This window comes from Leishmania major, chromosome 34 (genome assembly GCF_000002725.2).
Source record: "Leishmania major strain Friedlin complete genome, chromosome 34".
Taxonomy (NCBI): Eukaryota; Euglenozoa; class Kinetoplastea; order Trypanosomatida; family Trypanosomatidae; genus Leishmania; species Leishmania major.
The window spans coordinates 1320001-1337427 of NC_007286.2; the positions used below are offsets into that span (position 1 = coordinate 1320001).

At 56.3% G+C, this 17427-nt stretch overlaps 6 protein-coding genes across 6 annotated transcripts; all 6 read left to right on the forward strand.

Moving 5' to 3' along the window:
• Positions 1–5814: 5814 nt before the first annotated feature.
• Positions 5815–6084, forward strand: LMJF_34_2920 (conserved hypothetical protein; the record flags this gene model as incomplete). Its single annotated transcript, XM_001686344.1, has 1 exon — positions 5815–6084. The coding sequence occupies one exon, from the start codon at positions 5815–5817 to the stop codon at positions 6082–6084; it is 270 nt and encodes an 89-aa protein (XP_001686396.1).
• An 804-nt stretch (positions 6085–6888) lies between these two features.
• Positions 6889–7461, forward strand: LMJF_34_2930 (conserved hypothetical protein; the record flags this gene model as incomplete). The annotated part of the gene is made up of 1 exon (XM_001686345.1): positions 6889–7461. One exon carries the CDS (start codon positions 6889–6891, stop codon positions 7459–7461), a length of 573 nt encoding a protein of 190 aa, XP_001686397.1.
• A 3932-nt stretch (positions 7462–11393) lies between these two features.
• LMJF_34_2940 (conserved hypothetical protein) lies at positions 11394–12281 on the forward strand (the record flags this gene model as incomplete). The annotated part of the gene is made up of 1 exon (XM_001686346.1): positions 11394–12281. The coding sequence occupies one exon, from the start codon at positions 11394–11396 to the stop codon at positions 12279–12281; it is 888 nt and encodes a 295-aa protein (XP_001686398.1).
• Positions 12282–13099: 818 nt separating this feature from the next.
• Positions 13100–14368, forward strand: LMJF_34_2950 (conserved hypothetical protein; the record flags this gene model as incomplete). The annotated part of the gene is made up of 1 exon (XM_001686347.1): positions 13100–14368. One exon carries the CDS (start codon positions 13100–13102, stop codon positions 14366–14368), a length of 1269 nt encoding a protein of 422 aa, XP_001686399.1.
• Positions 14369–15218: 850 nt separating this feature from the next.
• LMJF_34_2960 (hypothetical protein) lies at positions 15219–15911 on the forward strand (the record flags this gene model as incomplete). Its single annotated transcript, XM_001686348.1, has 1 exon — positions 15219–15911. The coding sequence occupies one exon, from the start codon at positions 15219–15221 to the stop codon at positions 15909–15911; it is 693 nt and encodes a 230-aa protein (XP_001686400.1).
• Positions 15912–16688: 777 nt separating this feature from the next.
• On the forward strand, positions 16689–17237 carry LMJF_34_2970 (conserved hypothetical protein; the record flags this gene model as incomplete). Its single annotated transcript, XM_001686349.1, has 1 exon — positions 16689–17237. One exon carries the CDS (start codon positions 16689–16691, stop codon positions 17235–17237), a length of 549 nt encoding a protein of 182 aa, XP_001686401.1.
• Between the last annotated feature and the right edge of the window lie 190 nt (positions 17238–17427).

Sequence of the window (17427 nt, forward strand, 5' to 3'; positions counted from 1 at the left end):
GAGGCAAGACCTCGTCAGGCCAGCTGCTTTTGTGAACTCTGAGCGAGAAGCACACGATGTTCTCTCTTCGTGTTTCGTGTGCTGTTTAGATCACGAGAGTAAAGAAGAAAAAACAGAGGGAAGGGCGTGTGTGTGTCCGCGCGTGAGCGCATGTGTGCGGCGGGAGCGGGTGCAGGAGCTTCGTAGTACGCGTCGCGAAGACGTTGAACTGGCCATCTGTGAGGGCTGCTGAGCTGCTTTTATCCTTCCGAGGAAGCGTGCAGTAATAACCCCCTTTTGGTTGCCTTTTCGTTCGCTTGTATAACGCGCAGCTGATCGTCTTTTATTTTGAAAACGTTTCTGGCATTCCGTCTTGTTACAGCACACCTGATGTCGAAGTTTTCGCACATGAGCAGCTTCTGACTGTGCTGCAGTCGTCACTTCGACTACTACGATTGCTGCTGCTTTCCCATGCTCAGTACCGGTCTAGTCTCTCGGTGGTCGCACCGGAACGCCTAAAGCAGTCGTTTTTTTCTTCTTTTCGGTTCGTCTCGCCCCGTTCTCCTTGTTGTTGTCACTTTTCATTTTTGATCCGGATGAGCGCGGAAGGGGGACACACCGCACAGGGCCTGGTGTCTCAGCGTCCAGTGCGCCCACGCCCAACTCTGTGTGTGTGGGGGGGGGGAGGGGGGGCGGAGGAGCCGATCAGCACCCCTCCCCTCTCCTATCCGCTGCCAATGCCGAGCCACTTCTCACACTGACAGGGTGAGGGCGATGCACCGCTGCTGATGCTGGCGGTGTGGGCCTGGATCGGCGCAGGCGGTGGAGCGACCTGCGGCCGTGCGCGCGTTTATATCGTCGATATGGTAGGCACGAGTGCCGACGTGACTCGAGCGTGTCTCACCGGCCCGTGCCCACCTACTGGGGTGTGCTTGAGGCGCCTTGAGCGGGGATGCAGGAGGTGGCAACCGGCATGATGCGGGTGCGGCTGTGAGGCGACCTGCGCAGCGGGCGGTGGGTAGAGTGTGAGGCAGGGGCCGCACTCACACGGCTGAGTCGGTGCATTGCCCTAGCGCGTGCCTGGTAACGCGTGGCACAGAGAGTTGGACCTGCGACGGGCCTGCTAGAGTGGAGTTATGACCCCCTGGTATATGTGAAAGACTGAACATGTTCACAAATCGAACTGAGGTTTCCCGAACGGTGGCTCTCTTGCCGTTCTGTGGGTGCTCGATTTGGCGGATGATGAGGGTGTCACAGATGTGTTGCGTCTTTGTGTGTGTGTGTGTGTGGAGTGTTGTTGTAGTTGATCCGTTGTGGTCAAATCGCCTCCTTCTTACGTTTCGTCTCCTTTCCTCTTGAGGGCTCATCTGTTTTCATCTGCCACCCAGTGCTTCCTGTCTTTGCGTTCCTGTGTTCGCGGGCGCCTTGTCTCTGCTGGTTCTCCTTTGCTGTTAAGATTCACGCGCGGTACTCCTTGATTTTGGGGTGCTGTGGGCCTTTTTTTGGTTAAAGCTCTACTCTTCCCATCACGCTCTACTTCCGTCTCTCACCCTTCATTTGCCTCCACGTTTTTGAACTCTCTTACCTCCCAACCGGTGTGTAAGTGCTGGTACCGACGCGAGGTGCGGACTCGCTGTCTATGTGTGCGTTGTTCCTTGTCTTAGGACCCAGAGGGACATCTCCCTCTTGATTGTGCTCTTCATTCTCCGTTGGCGGCTAAAGTTTTCCTTTTGTTGTTTTGCGGCTGTGTTTTCGTTGTTGCTGTTGTTGTTCCTCCTCTGCTTTACGGCACGTAGCCCCACACGTTGGCCGCTACCCGAGCTTCTCCCATAAGTATCTGAGCATTTCCTTTGTGTTTTCGTTGTGTGCGTGTGCGTCCTCGATTGGACCAGTGATCAAGGCCTCTTCTCCTTTTTTTTCCTGCTTTTGCCCTTTTTATGATTCCACTCTTGCCCTTCTCGTGTTTGCGTGTGCTTGATTTTTCCAAAGATGCCCATACGTATCATTGTGCACTCACTCCTCCTCCTATGATGTACGCGCCTTCACTGCGCATTCTAGTACATTATCCACGTGGCGCGTGCATCTCTCTCTCTCTCTCTCTCTCTGTCTGTCTCTTTCTATATATATATATATATATATATGCATGCGTGTATAAGAGTGTACTGCACGTGTTCTCTCCTTTGTTTTTGTGCCCCAAGCCGCTTTTTCGGCGCGTGTAGGGGGCCCACGTCCTTCGCTTCGGTACACAGGTGACTCCTCCTGTGCTGTTTTCCCTCAGTCCTCTACTTTCGTAACCGCCCTTGCGTCAGGAGACAAACGTGCGCAGCGGCTGCGGCGGTTACCTGGAAGCGGCTAGGACAGGCGATGTGAGGGGGCAGACTTGACGAAGTGCAATCAATGTACACGAATCACCGTAGAAGCCTTCCCCTCCACTCTCCTTTCCAATATGTCGTGCAAGATACATCGAATAGAATGATGTGTGTTGGTATGGATATGCCTCACATTTTTGCTTTTCTTCGTGGCTTACCGTACTTGCTCTGCTCGTGTGCCCTCCCAACCTTCCTCTTTCTTTCGCTATCCTCGACGGAAAGAAACACCGAGAACGCGTAAAACACTCCCTACACCCACCCCCCACCCCCACACTCACCGTCCCCTCTCTCCCCTTTTCGTTTCACCTCGACCACTCTCTTTCTCTCAGCTTCTATCGTTTTCTCCGCTTTATTATTTCGATGAGTTTTCTTTTGCTCTTCCTCACGCCGTTCGGGTGGTAGCTGTGTGTCTCCTCTCCTCTCTCACACGTGCCGGTGGGGCTCCCTCTTTTGCTTCTTTTTGCGACCACCGTGATGCTGCCCTGGTGTTCCTCCTGCCTTTTTTTTTGCGGCTCTAGCGGGCCCGAGTCAGGTGTGTGCTGCTGTTGATGCTGCTGTGTGCACGGCAGAAGGAATGTATCCACTCATCGCCCAACGATGAGGCCTAACTCCGAACTTGAAACACAAGCACACACACACAGCGTGAGAGAGACACCCCTCTGATGATTCCTCTTTGTTTCTCTTTCGACACCCTTCTTTTGCTGTTGTTCGCGCCTTCATCTCTCCATCTGTGATTTTCTGCTCGCCGTTTACCCCAACCCACCCATCACCCACCGCCACCCACCACTCTTTCTCATATTCATGCTTCCCGTGTTCTTTTTCCGTTCCCCTCGTTAGCGCGCTCGTTTGTCGATGCTGTGCCGGTCTCTCGGTCATACCGTCCATGCATTGCTTGCCTCTCCGTTCGGTTCACTCCGTCTGTCCTCGTGCCGCACCTCCGATCTCTTTTCTCTGTGCAGAGGAGTCCTCGCTGTTGGGCAGCAAGCATCGCATCTCAGCAGCACTTGTTGTGCGGAGAGAGGGGGATCGAATGGGATTGGTAGGGGACGAGCCATAATACACAAAAATCTAGTGCATCTGACGAGTGCATGTGATTATCAGTGGAGGGGGACGGAGGGTCTATCTTCTGCTCGGGATCCCAGCTTTTACTCCCCCACCCCTTCTTTCCATTGGCACCCATCTTTAGTTTCACACTTTTCACGATTCATTTACGCGAGACTCTTTTTTCGCCCTTCTGCGCCTCCTTACAAGGTGTGTTGTATGAGCAGCAAGCTTGCTCTGATACCCTACACCATCCCCTCCCCTCCACCCCGTATCTCTCCTCCACTTTCTCGAGCTCGCACCGCACTTTGCTTCCTGCATCACGCTCACAGGATACTATTCTCTATGTACTGCAAGAGAAGGGGAGGGGGGGGGGCGCTGTGCGCAGGCATGATTGTGAAGAAGGTGGGCGTTTATTTTGAGATAATGCCCGCGCGGGTGTCAGTGACCGCCTGCGGGTATGTAAGTGTACGCGATTGGTTGGCACACAGATGCAGGCTGAACCTCCAGACTCGTCTCGCCCGTACATTGCGCGCTCAGCATCGCGCATTATTTTCAGACGTCGGATCGCCATGAGCATCGCTGAAATTTTTGTATTTTTGCTTATAGTGACCTCGTACTGTACACGATCCATGTAGGTACACACCAGAAGCAACTCGCATATGGCCAAAAGGGACTCAGCGCACACAAGCAATGCCGCCTATGGGCGCAGCCTCAGTTCAACTCTAACTTATGCTGTCGTGATGGGGACCTTTTTCTCGTATACCCAAGCCGCCGCCCGACATTCGCGGTCTCCGCGTACTGCCATTGGCAGTACCGCGGCTGGCCGCTGCTGAAAAAAAATGGGCTGTTCTTTGAGCTGTACACCGGCAGCCGTCTCTCAGATGGAAACACCAACGTTAGATTGCTGTCTAACGCGCGTTCTTGATATTTGTCTCCGTCTCACGCTCTCTCTCTCTCTCTTTGACTCTCGTGATATGCTCGTGTGTGCACATCTGCTGGAACGTAATGGGCGACGATGATGCTACCGCAATTGGTACCTTTTCCGCACTTCGTTTGTTTTTGTCGCTTCGTGTTCCCAACTGACTTGGTCGGCGAGGCTTCTCCTTTTCAGTCCTTCCTTCACCTTTATTCACCATACTGATGCACCTCGCATGGCGCCCACCCTTCTCTGCTTTCTTTTGGAATAGCCGCTCCCTGCCGCGTGCTCCCTGATGAGCGCGGAAGGGGGACACACCGCACAGGGCCTGGTGTCTCAGCGTCCAGTGCGCCCACGCCCAACTCTGTGTGTGTGGGGGGGGGAGGGGGGGCGGAGGAGCCGATCAGCACCCCTCCCCTCTCCTATCCGCTGCCAATGCCGAGCCACTTCTCACACTGACAGGGTGAGGGCGATGCACCGCTGCTGATGCTGGCGGTGTGGGCCTGGATCGGCGCAGGCGGTGGAGCGACCTGCGGCCGTGCGCGCGTTTATATCGTCGATATGGTAGGCACGAGTGCCGACGTGACTCGAGCGTGTCTCACCGGCCCGTGCCCACCTACTGGGGTGTGCTTGAGGCGCCTTGAGCGGGGATGCAGGAGGTGGCAACCGGCATGATGCGGGTGCGGCTGTGAGGCGACCTGCGCAGCGGGCGGTGGGTAGAGTGTGAGGCAGGGGCCGCACTCACACGGCTGAGTCGGTGCATTGCCCTAGCGCGTGCCTGGTAACGCGTGGCACAGAGAGTTGGACCTGCGACGGGCCTGCTAGAGTGGAGTGTGACTCACGCTGTGTGACAGAAAGCGAACATGTGGGAATAACTGTGCGGCTTGCCACCAGCGGCTTTGCGCGTCTCTCCGTCCTTTACCTTTTTGCTGTGTCGATCTGAGAATAGGTTGTTTTGGCCACCTATCTGTTTTTTTTTTGCTGGTCTATGGGACGTGCTTTAAGGCAACTGCGTCGCACCACTTGCAGAAGACCGACGTAAAAGAACAAACAAAACAGGCTGTCGGCACGGCACGCGACCAGTGCGGATGAAACAGAATCAAAAACTGGCGCCATGGCGGCGCTCCGCTTTTTCGTAATATGGCGCACTCCTGAGCTGTGTTTACCGCTTGATCGGCGGTGACTACCGTCTTCGTGAGTGTCATGGACACTAGTGATGCTTGGAAGCGTTGAAGCAAGGTGCTTTGCCCCGGAAAGTAGCGGCTTCGCTTGCATCGTTGTTCTTCTCAAGTGCGCGATTCAATGAGTTCTTCGACATGATTGACCATTTTCTCGTATCTTCCATCGCTCACTCAGCTCTTCTGTCTCTCTCGCCAAACGTCTCTCTTACCCCCCCCCCCGTGCGTATCGCTTTCCCGTCAAACGTGAGGGACTGGAGGGACAGCAGGCCGCATCAGTTGAAGTCAGTTCGTACTCACTCGTGCGCCTCTGAGGCTTACAAGACGAATGCTGTGTTTGACGCGCCGCGCGCTGATGGAGCGCTCTCGGACGATGTTGGAGACGAACTTCAAGAGTCATAGCGCTGCTGCCAACCCTGCCACTGATTCCTCTGTCACGGGCAAGGTGAAGGCAGAGTTGAAGAAAATGATCAAGATCCAGCTGGTGCTGATTCCTATCTGCGTAGTCTTTATGGTGTGGATGTACCCCACCCCCACCGAGGAGGATGAGCGGCGAATGCGGCTGGAGTATGAACGCAATGCTGGCTGGAAGACGTAGTGTGGAGCTGGGCGGCTTCCCTGCTGCCTTTCGGCTCCCTATGAGCTGACGGCGCGTTGTTTGTGTGTGTCTGCGCATATTTTTTGTTCTGGCCGTTGTGTGCCCGTGTCTGCCTCGCTTTCGTGGTTGTGGTTGCTTACAGAGGGAGAGTAAAGGTAAACGCGCAACGGAAGAGTGATGGGAAAAGGAAGAGTGTGATGAACGGCACGCGTAGCCCTGTGAGAGGCCCTGCGAATGCCGAGCTCAGAGAGCTCGCTCGCTCTCTCTCTCTCTTTCTATCAGAGGCACCTCTTCGTGCTGCCCAAACGGGAGGAATGAAGACAACAATGGAGGTCGTTGTCCACCGACTTGTGCTGATGGCCGCGTTTTGTGCACTTCCCTTCTTCTCCGCCGCGGTCACTGCGAGCGCCGAATGTCAGGGGCGCGGTGGGCGAGACGCCAGCAACAATAACAGCAACAACGACAAAATAACACACACGCTCGCTCCCGAACTCATTTGCTTCTTTCATTATGCGCTCCCGCGTGCACCTCTGCGACATTATCATCTTTCACGTGACCGTTGTCGCTTGACCCCGAAGGATCGCTTGGGATATTTCCCATTCAGAGTCGTTTGCGAAAACTGTAAAGACGAAGCTGAGAGAAAGAGGAAGAGAGCGCGGCCGACGAGAAGCCGAAGACAGCGGCTGTGCTCACGGGGCAACGCGCACTTCGATTTAAATCTCTCTCTCTGTCCTAACAGGGTTTTTTTTTCTCAGGCACAGAGATCGACTTCACCTCTAGCGCGTGCATGCGAAGAGTGCCGCCATGTTTCATCGGTCATTCACTTCGCTCTTCCTGAAGGGCGTCTTCAAAGTCAATAAGCCCCCCGTTACGGGCTACGAGATCGCCGAGCTACCCAATGAGAAAGTGCTTCATGACTTCATGCAGTTCTACCGCACAAAGGGGGTGGTGGTCATTCTGCACAGTGGCGCCTCGTATGCCGCAGCCGCTGCGTCCTCCTCCGGCGGGTCGCACTCGCCCCTGACGAGTGCGTCAGCCAGCTCTTCTAGAAAAGCTAGCGCAACCGCGACAGCGAAGTCGACATCGACGTCAAAGCCCAAGACGGAACTACTGCAGGACCCTCTTACTCGATCATTCATCTCTTCCATCAACGCAGTGAACCTAGGCAATCCAGAGGAGGTGAAGCTGGCCCTTGTTCCCGGGCCGAAAGCACCGTGCTTCGTAGAGGAGCACAACATCATCACGTACCCGACTTCGCTGCTGTTCTTGAATGGTCAATGCATTTATCGCGTCGTTGGTGCGCGGACGCGTGAGCTGTCCATCAAGTCCCTTTTCATGCTGCGCAATGGAGGGCGAAACATTTTCTCTCGTGAATAGGTCCATTTAATGTGCGCTTGTGCTGTGGAGCATGTGAGGACTGCTTTTGCATGCGTTCATGAAGCGACGCGGCGCTCACGCAGGGTGGTGACGCGAAACAGAGCTGCATGGGTTCTATGCGCCCGTTGAGCGGTGCCGGTATTGTTTGTCGTGTTGTTTAGGGAAGCACACGCTTACCTACTACCCCCTTTTCCCTACCGGGACAGATTTGGTGGACCGTCCGTGTGGCGGTTTTCTGCTCCTCAAAGGGGGGGGCTACTTTGGGTCAGAGTAACGTAAGTAGAGAACTGCAAGGAACACGGCGAGTCGTGCTCTTGTCCCGTGAAGTCGACTGGTATTCTGGAGAGAAGAGGAGAGATGCAGGTGGGGCAGCGAGGGGTGCGTCTTTGTCAACGGACATCCCACTGCGCTCTCTGGCTACGCGGAATGCAGAGAACCCTCTGCATACAAGACAGTAGTGAATCCACGAACGCTCGCTGATCTACTCGTCCTTCCTCACACTTGCATGCGTGGCTCTCTGGTCGACAAAGTGTTCTCCCTCGATGCAACTGCACTTCTCTCCGTTTTGTCGTCTTGACCCCTCATGAAGGTGACGTGTAAGTACCCCTTCCTTGCCCCCTTCCCGAAATCCCCTCGCTTTCGTGCAGATGTCGCGGCGATTAGTGACTTTTCTCTCTCAGCCCACACCCCCTCTCTCCTGCCTTGCCGTAGCATAACAGAGTCGTCATCTCTGTGTCAGCTAACGTCCTTTCTTGTTTCTTGAGTGCACCCTGTCAGTGCGGCACAGCACAGAAACTCATTATGGGGATAGTGAAACGGGCTGCTTGTGTGTCTCTCGGTTGATGCACTGTGTTGGACTCGTCGCTGTCATTGGAGTGCTCTCTTTTTCACAGCATAGCGCGTCTTCGGCATCTCCTCGGAAGCTACTTTGGGCCACCGCATCCTCGCTTCTCCTCTAACCAGGGAAGAAGAGGAGCGCACCGCCGACATAATGTGGCCGCATGCTCTTTTTCACCTCCACTGCCACGGTTGCCAGAACGGATGAGGAATGCCTGTTTTGACTGGGCCGTCTGGTCTTGCTCGCGCTGCTCAACCAGACTGGTGGGTTGTGCATGGTAGGGCTGGTCTCTGGCTACCACTACGTCACCTCCAGCGCTTGCACTTATGACCGGAGTCGGTGGATGGCGACCAAAATAACGCCCGGTTTGGGTGACCCTTGACGCTATCAGGATCTGCAGCAGTGCTCGCCGACTCCATGCAGAATCCACGCACCCGCAGTCGCGGAGACGCTGCGCAGATGAGCAGACCGGCAAGCAAGATTCGGTGGGTGGTGGCTTTGACGGCCTCCGTGAGGCGGGTACTGAAACTGCGGGCGCGCGCGGACTCTCAAGTAGCTTGTAGAGGCGCACACTGCGGCCGCCGGCCTGCCGCTGTACCGCGCTGCAGGCCAGGTGCTCCACAACGGGTTCCAAATTCATGAGGAGAGTCTCCACCGGATTCGATGCGTCGGTCAAGGTCACAGCACAGGCGACCCTCAAAACCGCGCGAGCCTGTTGCTGCATGAGTACGAGGTCACGCCTTAGCCGTAGACCCGAACAGAGTTGCAGGAGGACGCCCTGAGAACCGCGGCGGCTCATGCGCATAGCCGCATCAGCGAAGGCTAGCCGCGATTGTCACGACGCCGTCTGGGAGGCGGCAAACCTCCCTCAGAATTCCTTTTCCCTTCAGCTTTCTCCATGGGATGGGTCTTTCCAAGCGCAGCTATGATGGGACGACCACCGCATGGAAACTAGGCCGGTGTTGAGCCGTGTTCCGCTACAATCCCCCCTCCCCTGCGCACCGCAATCTGACGGACCTGGCATCGATCGACTGTGCAGCTAACATCGGGCAGCGCAACGGTGACCGCCCAGGCTGTTTCCTCTAGCCTCTTTACTCACTCTCACGCTGGAAGGACCACCGACAACATTCAACGCACACGCAGATGGGCCCAGTTTACGGAAAACAAGTGGTGCATCAACATGGATACGTACGATCAGGGTAGACGAGGTCCGGCCCTGTCGATAAAGTGTGCGTAACGTATAAAGGCCATCCGCAAGTATAGCGAAGACGTGGTTGAATATTTTTTGCCTCTACGCGGCAAAATGCTCAGCAGCGCGCATACCGAACATGAACCCTCCCCTCCCTGCACTAAACATCACGTTCTTCTTATCCTTTCATCTCTGCTTTATCCGCCCAATCACGCAGTACTGCTGCGCGCGTTTTTTTAGGCGTGGAGGTGTCTCGCACGCCACTGTTAGGCACAGCTGTCTGCTCGACATTGTTTGTCGTTTTTCCTTTTCGCTGCATCTCTCTGCGTCTTCGGAGGGAGGCTACTTGCTCTGCCGAACTCGAAGAGAGAAACGCGAACTGCGTGTGATGGTTTCAGTTGGGTGTAGGTCCCTTTCTCAATATATGTCAGGGAAATTTTCAGTGCCCGTGAGCGCTATCGCTACGAGTAATGAGTATCGACGCCTTCCGCTCTGTCACGTCTCTCCAAATTTTTTTCTGCACCCCAACGTCTTCTTTTTTTCCGCTTATCTCGGCGCCGCCTGCTGCATCTGCTAAGTGTATCTTTCACCCCAGCCTCCTTTCATCGGCATAAGACTTCGTGGTGTTCCTTTTTTTTCTAGTTCGAGTCTCGCACCTCCCCCCTGTGTTTTGAAACTGCGAAGATGTCGGTCTTCCCTCGATTGTAGCTGTGCATTCTTCTCCTTTTTGTTGTCACTTTTCATCTTTGATCCGGATGAGCGCGGAAGGGGGACACACCGCACAGGGCCTGGTGTCTCAGCGTCCAGTGCGCCCACGCCCAACTCTGTGTGTGTGGGGGGGGGGGGAGGGGGGGCGGAGGAGCCGATCAGCACCCCTCCCCTCTCCTATCCGCTGCCAATGCCGAGCCACTTCTCACACTGACAGGGTGAGGGCGATGCACCGCTGCTGATGCTGGCGGTGTGGGCCTGGATCGGCGCAGGCGGTGGAGCGACCTGCGGCCGTGCGCGCGTTTATATCGTCGATATGGTAGGCACGAGTGCCGACGTGACTCGAGCGTGTCTCACCGGCCCGTGCCCACCTACTGGGGTGTGCTTGAGGCGCCTTGAGCGGGGATGCAGGAGGTGGCAACCGGCATGATGCGGGTGCGGCTGTGAGGCGACCTGCGCAGCGGGCGGTGGGTAGAGTGTGAGGCAGGGGCCGCACTCACACGGCTGAGTCGGTGCATTGCCCTAGCGCGTGCCTGGTAACGCGTGGCACAGAGAGTTGGACCTGCGACGGGCCTGCTAGAGTGGAGTCTGACTCACGCTGTGTGGCAGAGAACGCACGTGTTACCAACGGAGGATCGTAGAGCCCACTGAAAAGCTGCCCGCCGCTGCTTCTGCGACGTTGTCTTTTGCTGCCACCTCTGGGGGCGGATGAAACCTACCGGAAGTGGTGGTCGCTTCAAGACAACAGGCTTCTGCGCTTCGTTCAGCCTCGGTGTCGTCCGCCCTAGGCTTCACTGTGTGCATTGGTGGAATCAGCGAAGCTTGCTGTGCTGAAAGAGAAAGTAACGGTGGCAGTGCGGCGAATGGTAGGGAAAGCGAATGTGCAGTGCCCCTCTTGATGATGGATCATCTTATCTGTTTAGCGCTTGTTGTCCCTGTATTGTTTTCCGAAACCGCTCTCTCTCTCTCTCTCTCTCGCCTCCCATCATTGTTTTTTTTCCACTTGCCCGCCATGATCTGGTTGTCTCACGTACGTGGCAGCAGACGCAAGGGCCACACAGAGGCATCTTGAAAGGTTTGTGAGCCCCGTCTGCGTGTGGAGACAGGAAAACGCAGTCTCTCACCTCTTTGCGTGTGTGTGTTTGTCAGATCGACTGACCGCGGATGGTTTGCTCCCTCTTCTGGTCTCTTCTGCCCATGATGAGTTCCACAAAAGATCAAGGACGGCGGCCGCTGATCGCGTCTTACCGGTGCGAAGAGCGTGTTTTTCCCGAGCTTCCCGCGACACATCCCTTGTCGGTGCGACGGCGGGAGGTGCAACGCTTCCTGAAGGGTGACGGCACCCTTGGCCGCCGTGCGTGGAACCCCGCTACGAAGGACGAGCTGCATCCTTTTCCGCAGCCAGCCCTCAACAACACCACTACTTGCTACAACGGCGTTGAAGTCGTTGCCACTCACTTCCCCGAAACAGTGAAGGGGACTGCATTTCTGAAGATGCAGGAGACGGTGTTGCCGGCGGTGTGGACGCGCAACCGTGACCGGGCCCGCGCCTCTACAACGCGTCACACATATCGGTGTGAAGCGCTAGAGCGTCAGGAAGCTCCCCTTAGCTTTCTGGCGACTGTCATTCGCGACGACAACAACCCCGAAAAGAGGCGCCGTCAGGAGGGGTGGTGTGCGAGCACGACGCTGGAGGGGTTTCGCGGCAACCGCCACGCAGTTCCCGCCGCCGAGGGCGTGTTTGACGCCAAGGCCCACCGTGAGCTGAACGAGACGCTAACGGCAAGGCTTAGCGGAGGGTATGTGAAGCCGTGCCAGCGAGTAAAACAGTTAAACTCATCCCGCAAAGAGCGTAAGGAGCTGCAGCAGAAGGCAGCTGCAGAGAGCCTCATCAGCCTCTACGCTTCACAACCTGGTCCTGCGGCGTTCAAGATGAGCAACGCTGACGAGTGGTGGAGCATCGATCCGGTCGCTGTAACAGCCGACATGATGAAGCGCATAGACGAGATGAAGGCGAATCCGTACAGCACAATCTTTCGTAGCACCACCTTAGCGACCACCCCACCCAGGTCACCGCATGTATAATAGGACGAACCCAACTTCTGTACGGCATTCGCCCGATTCCTAACCGTTTTTTCACACCTGCGCCTGCCACAGCATCAATGAGCCGCAGCAGCAACAACAACCAAAACTATGTGACGAGCTGCTGAACACTGTTTTTCACCAATGTGCATGTATGCACGTGTGTATGTGTGTATTCATTTGCTTGTTCATCTCTTGATGTATGTACCCATGTTCATCTCTTTTTTGTTTTGTTTTTGCCTGCGTGCGTCCCGCGTGCGCGTGTGTACGTGTCTGACACTTTTTTTCCTCCCAGGCCGCGCTTGCTCGAAACCTAACCGTAAAAGAAGGACGAAACCAAACGCGAAACGAACCCCCGCCCCCCTCCTCCCTCCCCCCCAAAAAATCGAGGTAAATAGCCGAAGAGCTGTGTGCCAAGGCAGTGACTTCCGAACCGCTGCTTACGCCACTTGCGAATACTGCCGCTCATGCACGTCTGCCTCGAGCACCACTATGATATCTGCTTCTTTCCCATGTCTCATTACTGTCCTCATTGGCGCGCCTATGAGCGCAAAAAAAAAAACACACGCACCTTCTCACCCACTGTGGCTCTCTTGTCGGGTGTGTGATCTCGAGCTTGAGAGTTTGGGGGCGGGTATAGTCAAGTGCGATCACCACCCTTAACGGCATTTGCACAGGCTGCATCTTTGTTGGTTACGGAGTTGTTCAGAGCAGTGCACGCGGCGTCTCGCGTTTTTTTTTTCGTTGTTCGTGTCCTGCGCGCGTGCCAGTCCACACACACACACACACACACACACACACACACACAACAGTATCCTTCCATGAATCGTGACCCGCAGAATGCTCTGCTGCTGGAGCAAATGGCACAGAAGACAAAGCGCCTGCTTCTCCAGCGTAGCCCGTCCACAGTGAACGGCATTCGAAGTTTTAGCCGGTCTCTCGGCATCGCCGACGACCTCGGCAGCACGCAGGTGACCGCAGAGGAGCTGCAGCACGCGCTTCAAGAGAACAATGTTTCGCTAGAGGAGCACGAGCTGCAAAACATCTTTACCGTGCTGGATCGCACTGGTAAAGGCACGATCGACCCCACAGACTTCATTGCTGTCATGTGCAACAACCTCGGTCCGCTGCGCAAAGTGTGGCTGCGGCGTGTGTGGCGAATGTTTACCAAGGACCCTGACGATGGTTCGGTGCAGGTGTGCGAGCTGCAGCGGCAGTTCATAGCGGAGGGTCACCCAGCGGTCGTGCGCCACGAGACGACCGCAGCGGAGGTGCGCAAGGACTTTGAATCCGCCTTCAACGAAAGCACCAATCCGGATGGAAAGATAAGCGCTCAGGAGTTTGCGGAGTACTACGCTGGTGTATCAGTCTCCTGCAGCAACGATGAATCCTTTGTGGCCCTACTCCGTGGTGTGTGGCCGCTGCCCGGCGTTTCACGTGACTTCTCCCTCTCCCTCGCGAAGGGCGAGGCGCAGTACCAAGGTTCCTACCACACGGAGCAGAGTTTAGCAGAAAAGACGGCCGTTGCCAGCCGCGAGGCGGTGCGATCGGCGTTGATGCGGATGATTCGTTGTGATCACGCACCGGTCGCCCTTAGTAGCGGCGCCGCAGCCCGAGCGCTGTGTCTCTCTCTAGCGCAAGCAGACGAGGCGGGCTCGGGTTTCGTGAGTGAGGCGGTGTTTGTGGGTGCTCTGCGGACGCACCGTCTCTACGTACCGAACACATCCGTTTTGGAATGCCTAGACACCAACGGGGACGGCACTGTCGACATCAAGTACTACGAGGAACTGCTGCTGCCTTCGCCGTCTGCCGCGCGTCTCATGCTGCTGGCGCGGCTGTGGTCGCGCTGCTTTGAGAACAAAGACGCGGCCTACCGCGTGCCAGTGCAAGATCTGCACCGCAAATACCACGCCTCGAGCCCAGCAGACAAAGACGCCTTCCTTACCGCCTGGGATGTCCGAACGGCCGTGGGCGGCAAGGTTGAGCTGGAGGAACTTGTTCAGTGGTACGTGCCGCAGAGTGCGGCGGTGCAGCGCGACAAAGATTTCGAGGCGCTCCTGCACCGGCAGTGGGGAAAGTACGACGAGTAAGAGACGTGCGCGCTGTGTGCAAGGCGGGCCGCATGTGGCGTTTGTAGGCGCGTCTCGCTTCACGCCGTCGCTGCTGCAGTGGTTGTTGCTTGCTATGTAAACCAAGAAGTGGCTGCACTCCGCTTGCAACCGACTCGACCCTTCCTCGTGTTTACACCATCGCTGCTTTCTGCGCGCCATCTCGTGCGCAGTTGTGGATGCATTCTTTTCTCCTTCTTTGTTTGTTCTGTGATTGACCTCATGTACAGTATCCGTCCTAGGGCGCGCGCGGCGATGAGGGAGGGGGCGGGCGGGGGGGGGGAAGTGCCCAAGGAGGAGGGATAAAAGGTGTGTGTGCTGCGCATGACGGACACGCCAGTGCCCCTTCCTCTCTGCTTCGTGCTTGTGTTCTTCTCCATCTTGTGCGTGAGTGAATTTACTCTTCCTTAGAGAGCATATGCCCTATCTCAGCGGGTCCATAGAAGACGCAGTGTACTTGCTCTTTGAGACGCGGTGGAAGCCCTGCGGTGCTCTCCCCCTCCTTTCAGCCTAACTGCGGGCACACCCGCCATATGGAGGTGTGTGTGTGTGTGTGTGTGGCTCCAGTCGACATTGGCGATTCGGGGAGAGAGAGCTTCAGTGACTTTGAGGCGAAGTGTGCGCACCTTCTACACTACCGCTCGGATTCTGTTTCAACCTGGCTTCCCTCTTTGTCTAATCGACGGGGACTCTTTACCGCATCCCGACAGCGCCTTCCCCCCCCCCAACACACACACACAAAAAAAAAATCTTCCTCTTCCTCAACATTCAACAGCCCGGCGGCTGCACGACAGCATCTACGCGTTTCTGGTTCAAACGTCGTTGTGCAGTCATGCTGACTATCATCATGGAGGGGCTCACTCAGCCCCTGCAGATTTCCTCCAACGGTGCTTATTCCCTCGGGCTCCTGCTCGCCCTTTCAACGGGACCGCTTCCGCTGATTAGTGAGCACATCATAGGCGCGTACCTTGCTCTGCAGCTTCTGTGGTGGCTGCTGCTGTGCATCCGTGCAGCACGCGCGGCCGGGTCGCAATCGGCGCGTCGAGAGCTCAGAGAGAGAGCGAAGCAGGCCTATCTCAAGTGGATGGACGGATTGCGCTTCAGTGTCGCCGAGCTTATTTGCCATCATCTCCTGCACTTCGAGTTTGGCGCACAGGTCTGCATGCTCTACTGTGGCACCGGTGCGCTGCGCACTGTGGCGAGGCCGTTACTTTACGTGATACTTCGCCTGAGCGCTGGATCGGAGTGGGCCACCCGTTTAACCGGGTACAGCCCCGCCTACCTTCTGGAATCTGTAGGCTGCGGTGACAGGACGGAGTTTGCAAGTGGTCCTGCGTGGAAGCAGCACGGGCACGCTAGTGGTGCGGGTGTTAAGGCGACATCGGCGCAGGTGCGGATGTCGAGCCTGGCGCCGACGAAGCACTCAGATAGCGCGAAGAACAACAACAACCGCTGCACAGTGGTAGACGAGGGACCGCACTTCAACCGCACCTCTCGTGGGTGCTTGCTGAAGTATACGGAATGACTGACTTATCCCCGCACACAAACTGACACGCGTATGCACAGAGGGCGATGCACTTGGATGCGCACGAGTGGTTGCTGCTTGCTGCTCTGGTATTGCACGTTGTGGGCAAGGTCTTGCTCGCTGTGTCCACGTGTAAAATTGGCCACCGTAAGGTAGAGGGTCTTCCCGATTCCGGGAAGCGGCTCACGAACATGACGCACGCAGGCGTCGCGCTTCCACATGCAGCCGTGTACGCGTGCCATCGTGCAAGATAGCTGGCGATGTCCCCCTCCCACGGTCTCGCCGCCATCTAGAGACAAACCGAGTGCGCTATCCCTAGAGACACGTGCACCGCTGCGCGCCGTCTCTCAGACCTCGCGCGGTGGGCGCGATTGTGTCACATTTGCATGCATTGACCCTCGCCTTGTTGAAGAGCTTTTTTTTTTGGCAGTACACGGTGGCGCACGTGTCTAGCTCAACAACCGGGGTGCGCCAAACAACATGAGCCATTCGCGTTGCAGGGAATGAAAAAAAAAACACGCACGCACACACACACACATGGCCGTCATGGCCAAAGCAGTGGCGGAAGGCTACGGCTGCGCCTCTCATACGATCCGTTGAGCGCCAGGCTCTTCGTCATCTCCTCACCACTCATTCCAACCTTTCTTTCCTGTAACTCTGTGATTTCCGTTACTCTTTGGTGACCAGTACGGCAGCCAGTGTACCCGCACACAAGGCTACAAGCTGCGCTGCTTTCTCTTTCGCACAGCCGTACCCTTACGCTCCCCACTTTGACCCATGTATAGCGAGGGGGAGCGAGTGTCACTAGTCGACCAGCAGTTTCCGGAGGGCGCTGATGTCGAAGAGGATGATCGCGTGCGACACAGTGAGTGCGTGAACATGAATGTGGTCGCCCTGCACGACATGCTGCGGCAGTTGGGCTGTGAGGGCGATAGCGGCAGCTTCACATCCTTGTCTGCGTCTTGCCTGCCACCTGAGATGGTGGACGCACTTCTGCACTACCTGGTGAAGCTGCAGGAAGACGTTCGCAAACTTGATGCCCGAGCGCAACTTCTTGACGAGCAACGCTCGCGCGACACGCAAAAAGCGGAGCTGCTCAACGAGCGAACAGAGAGGCTGAGGGATGCAGTGGCCAACATGTCTGCGAAAAGCTCGGCCGAAATGAAGGAGTTCCGAGATTACTTGCAGCAGAATGCGAGCGCCAATAAGCAGCGCCAACGCGAACTTGTGGACTTGACCCGCAAGCGCGAGAAGCTGGAGTTAGAGGAGAAGCGTACGCGAATGGAGATGGATCGCCTCCGAAAGATAGCGAAGCGCGTGCGGTGAATGGGCCAGAAAGAGAGAGAGAGAGTTAGAGGGCGGCGCCATGAAGTCTACAGGGAGGTGCGCGCGGTGAAGCGCCACCTGCGCCCCGCCGGTGCCTTAAAGCACGTCCGTGTACTCTTCGCCTTGAACACTCCCCCCCCCTCTGTTTACTAGTTGGATCGGTGTAGGCAACTTTTGTTTTACCTACCTC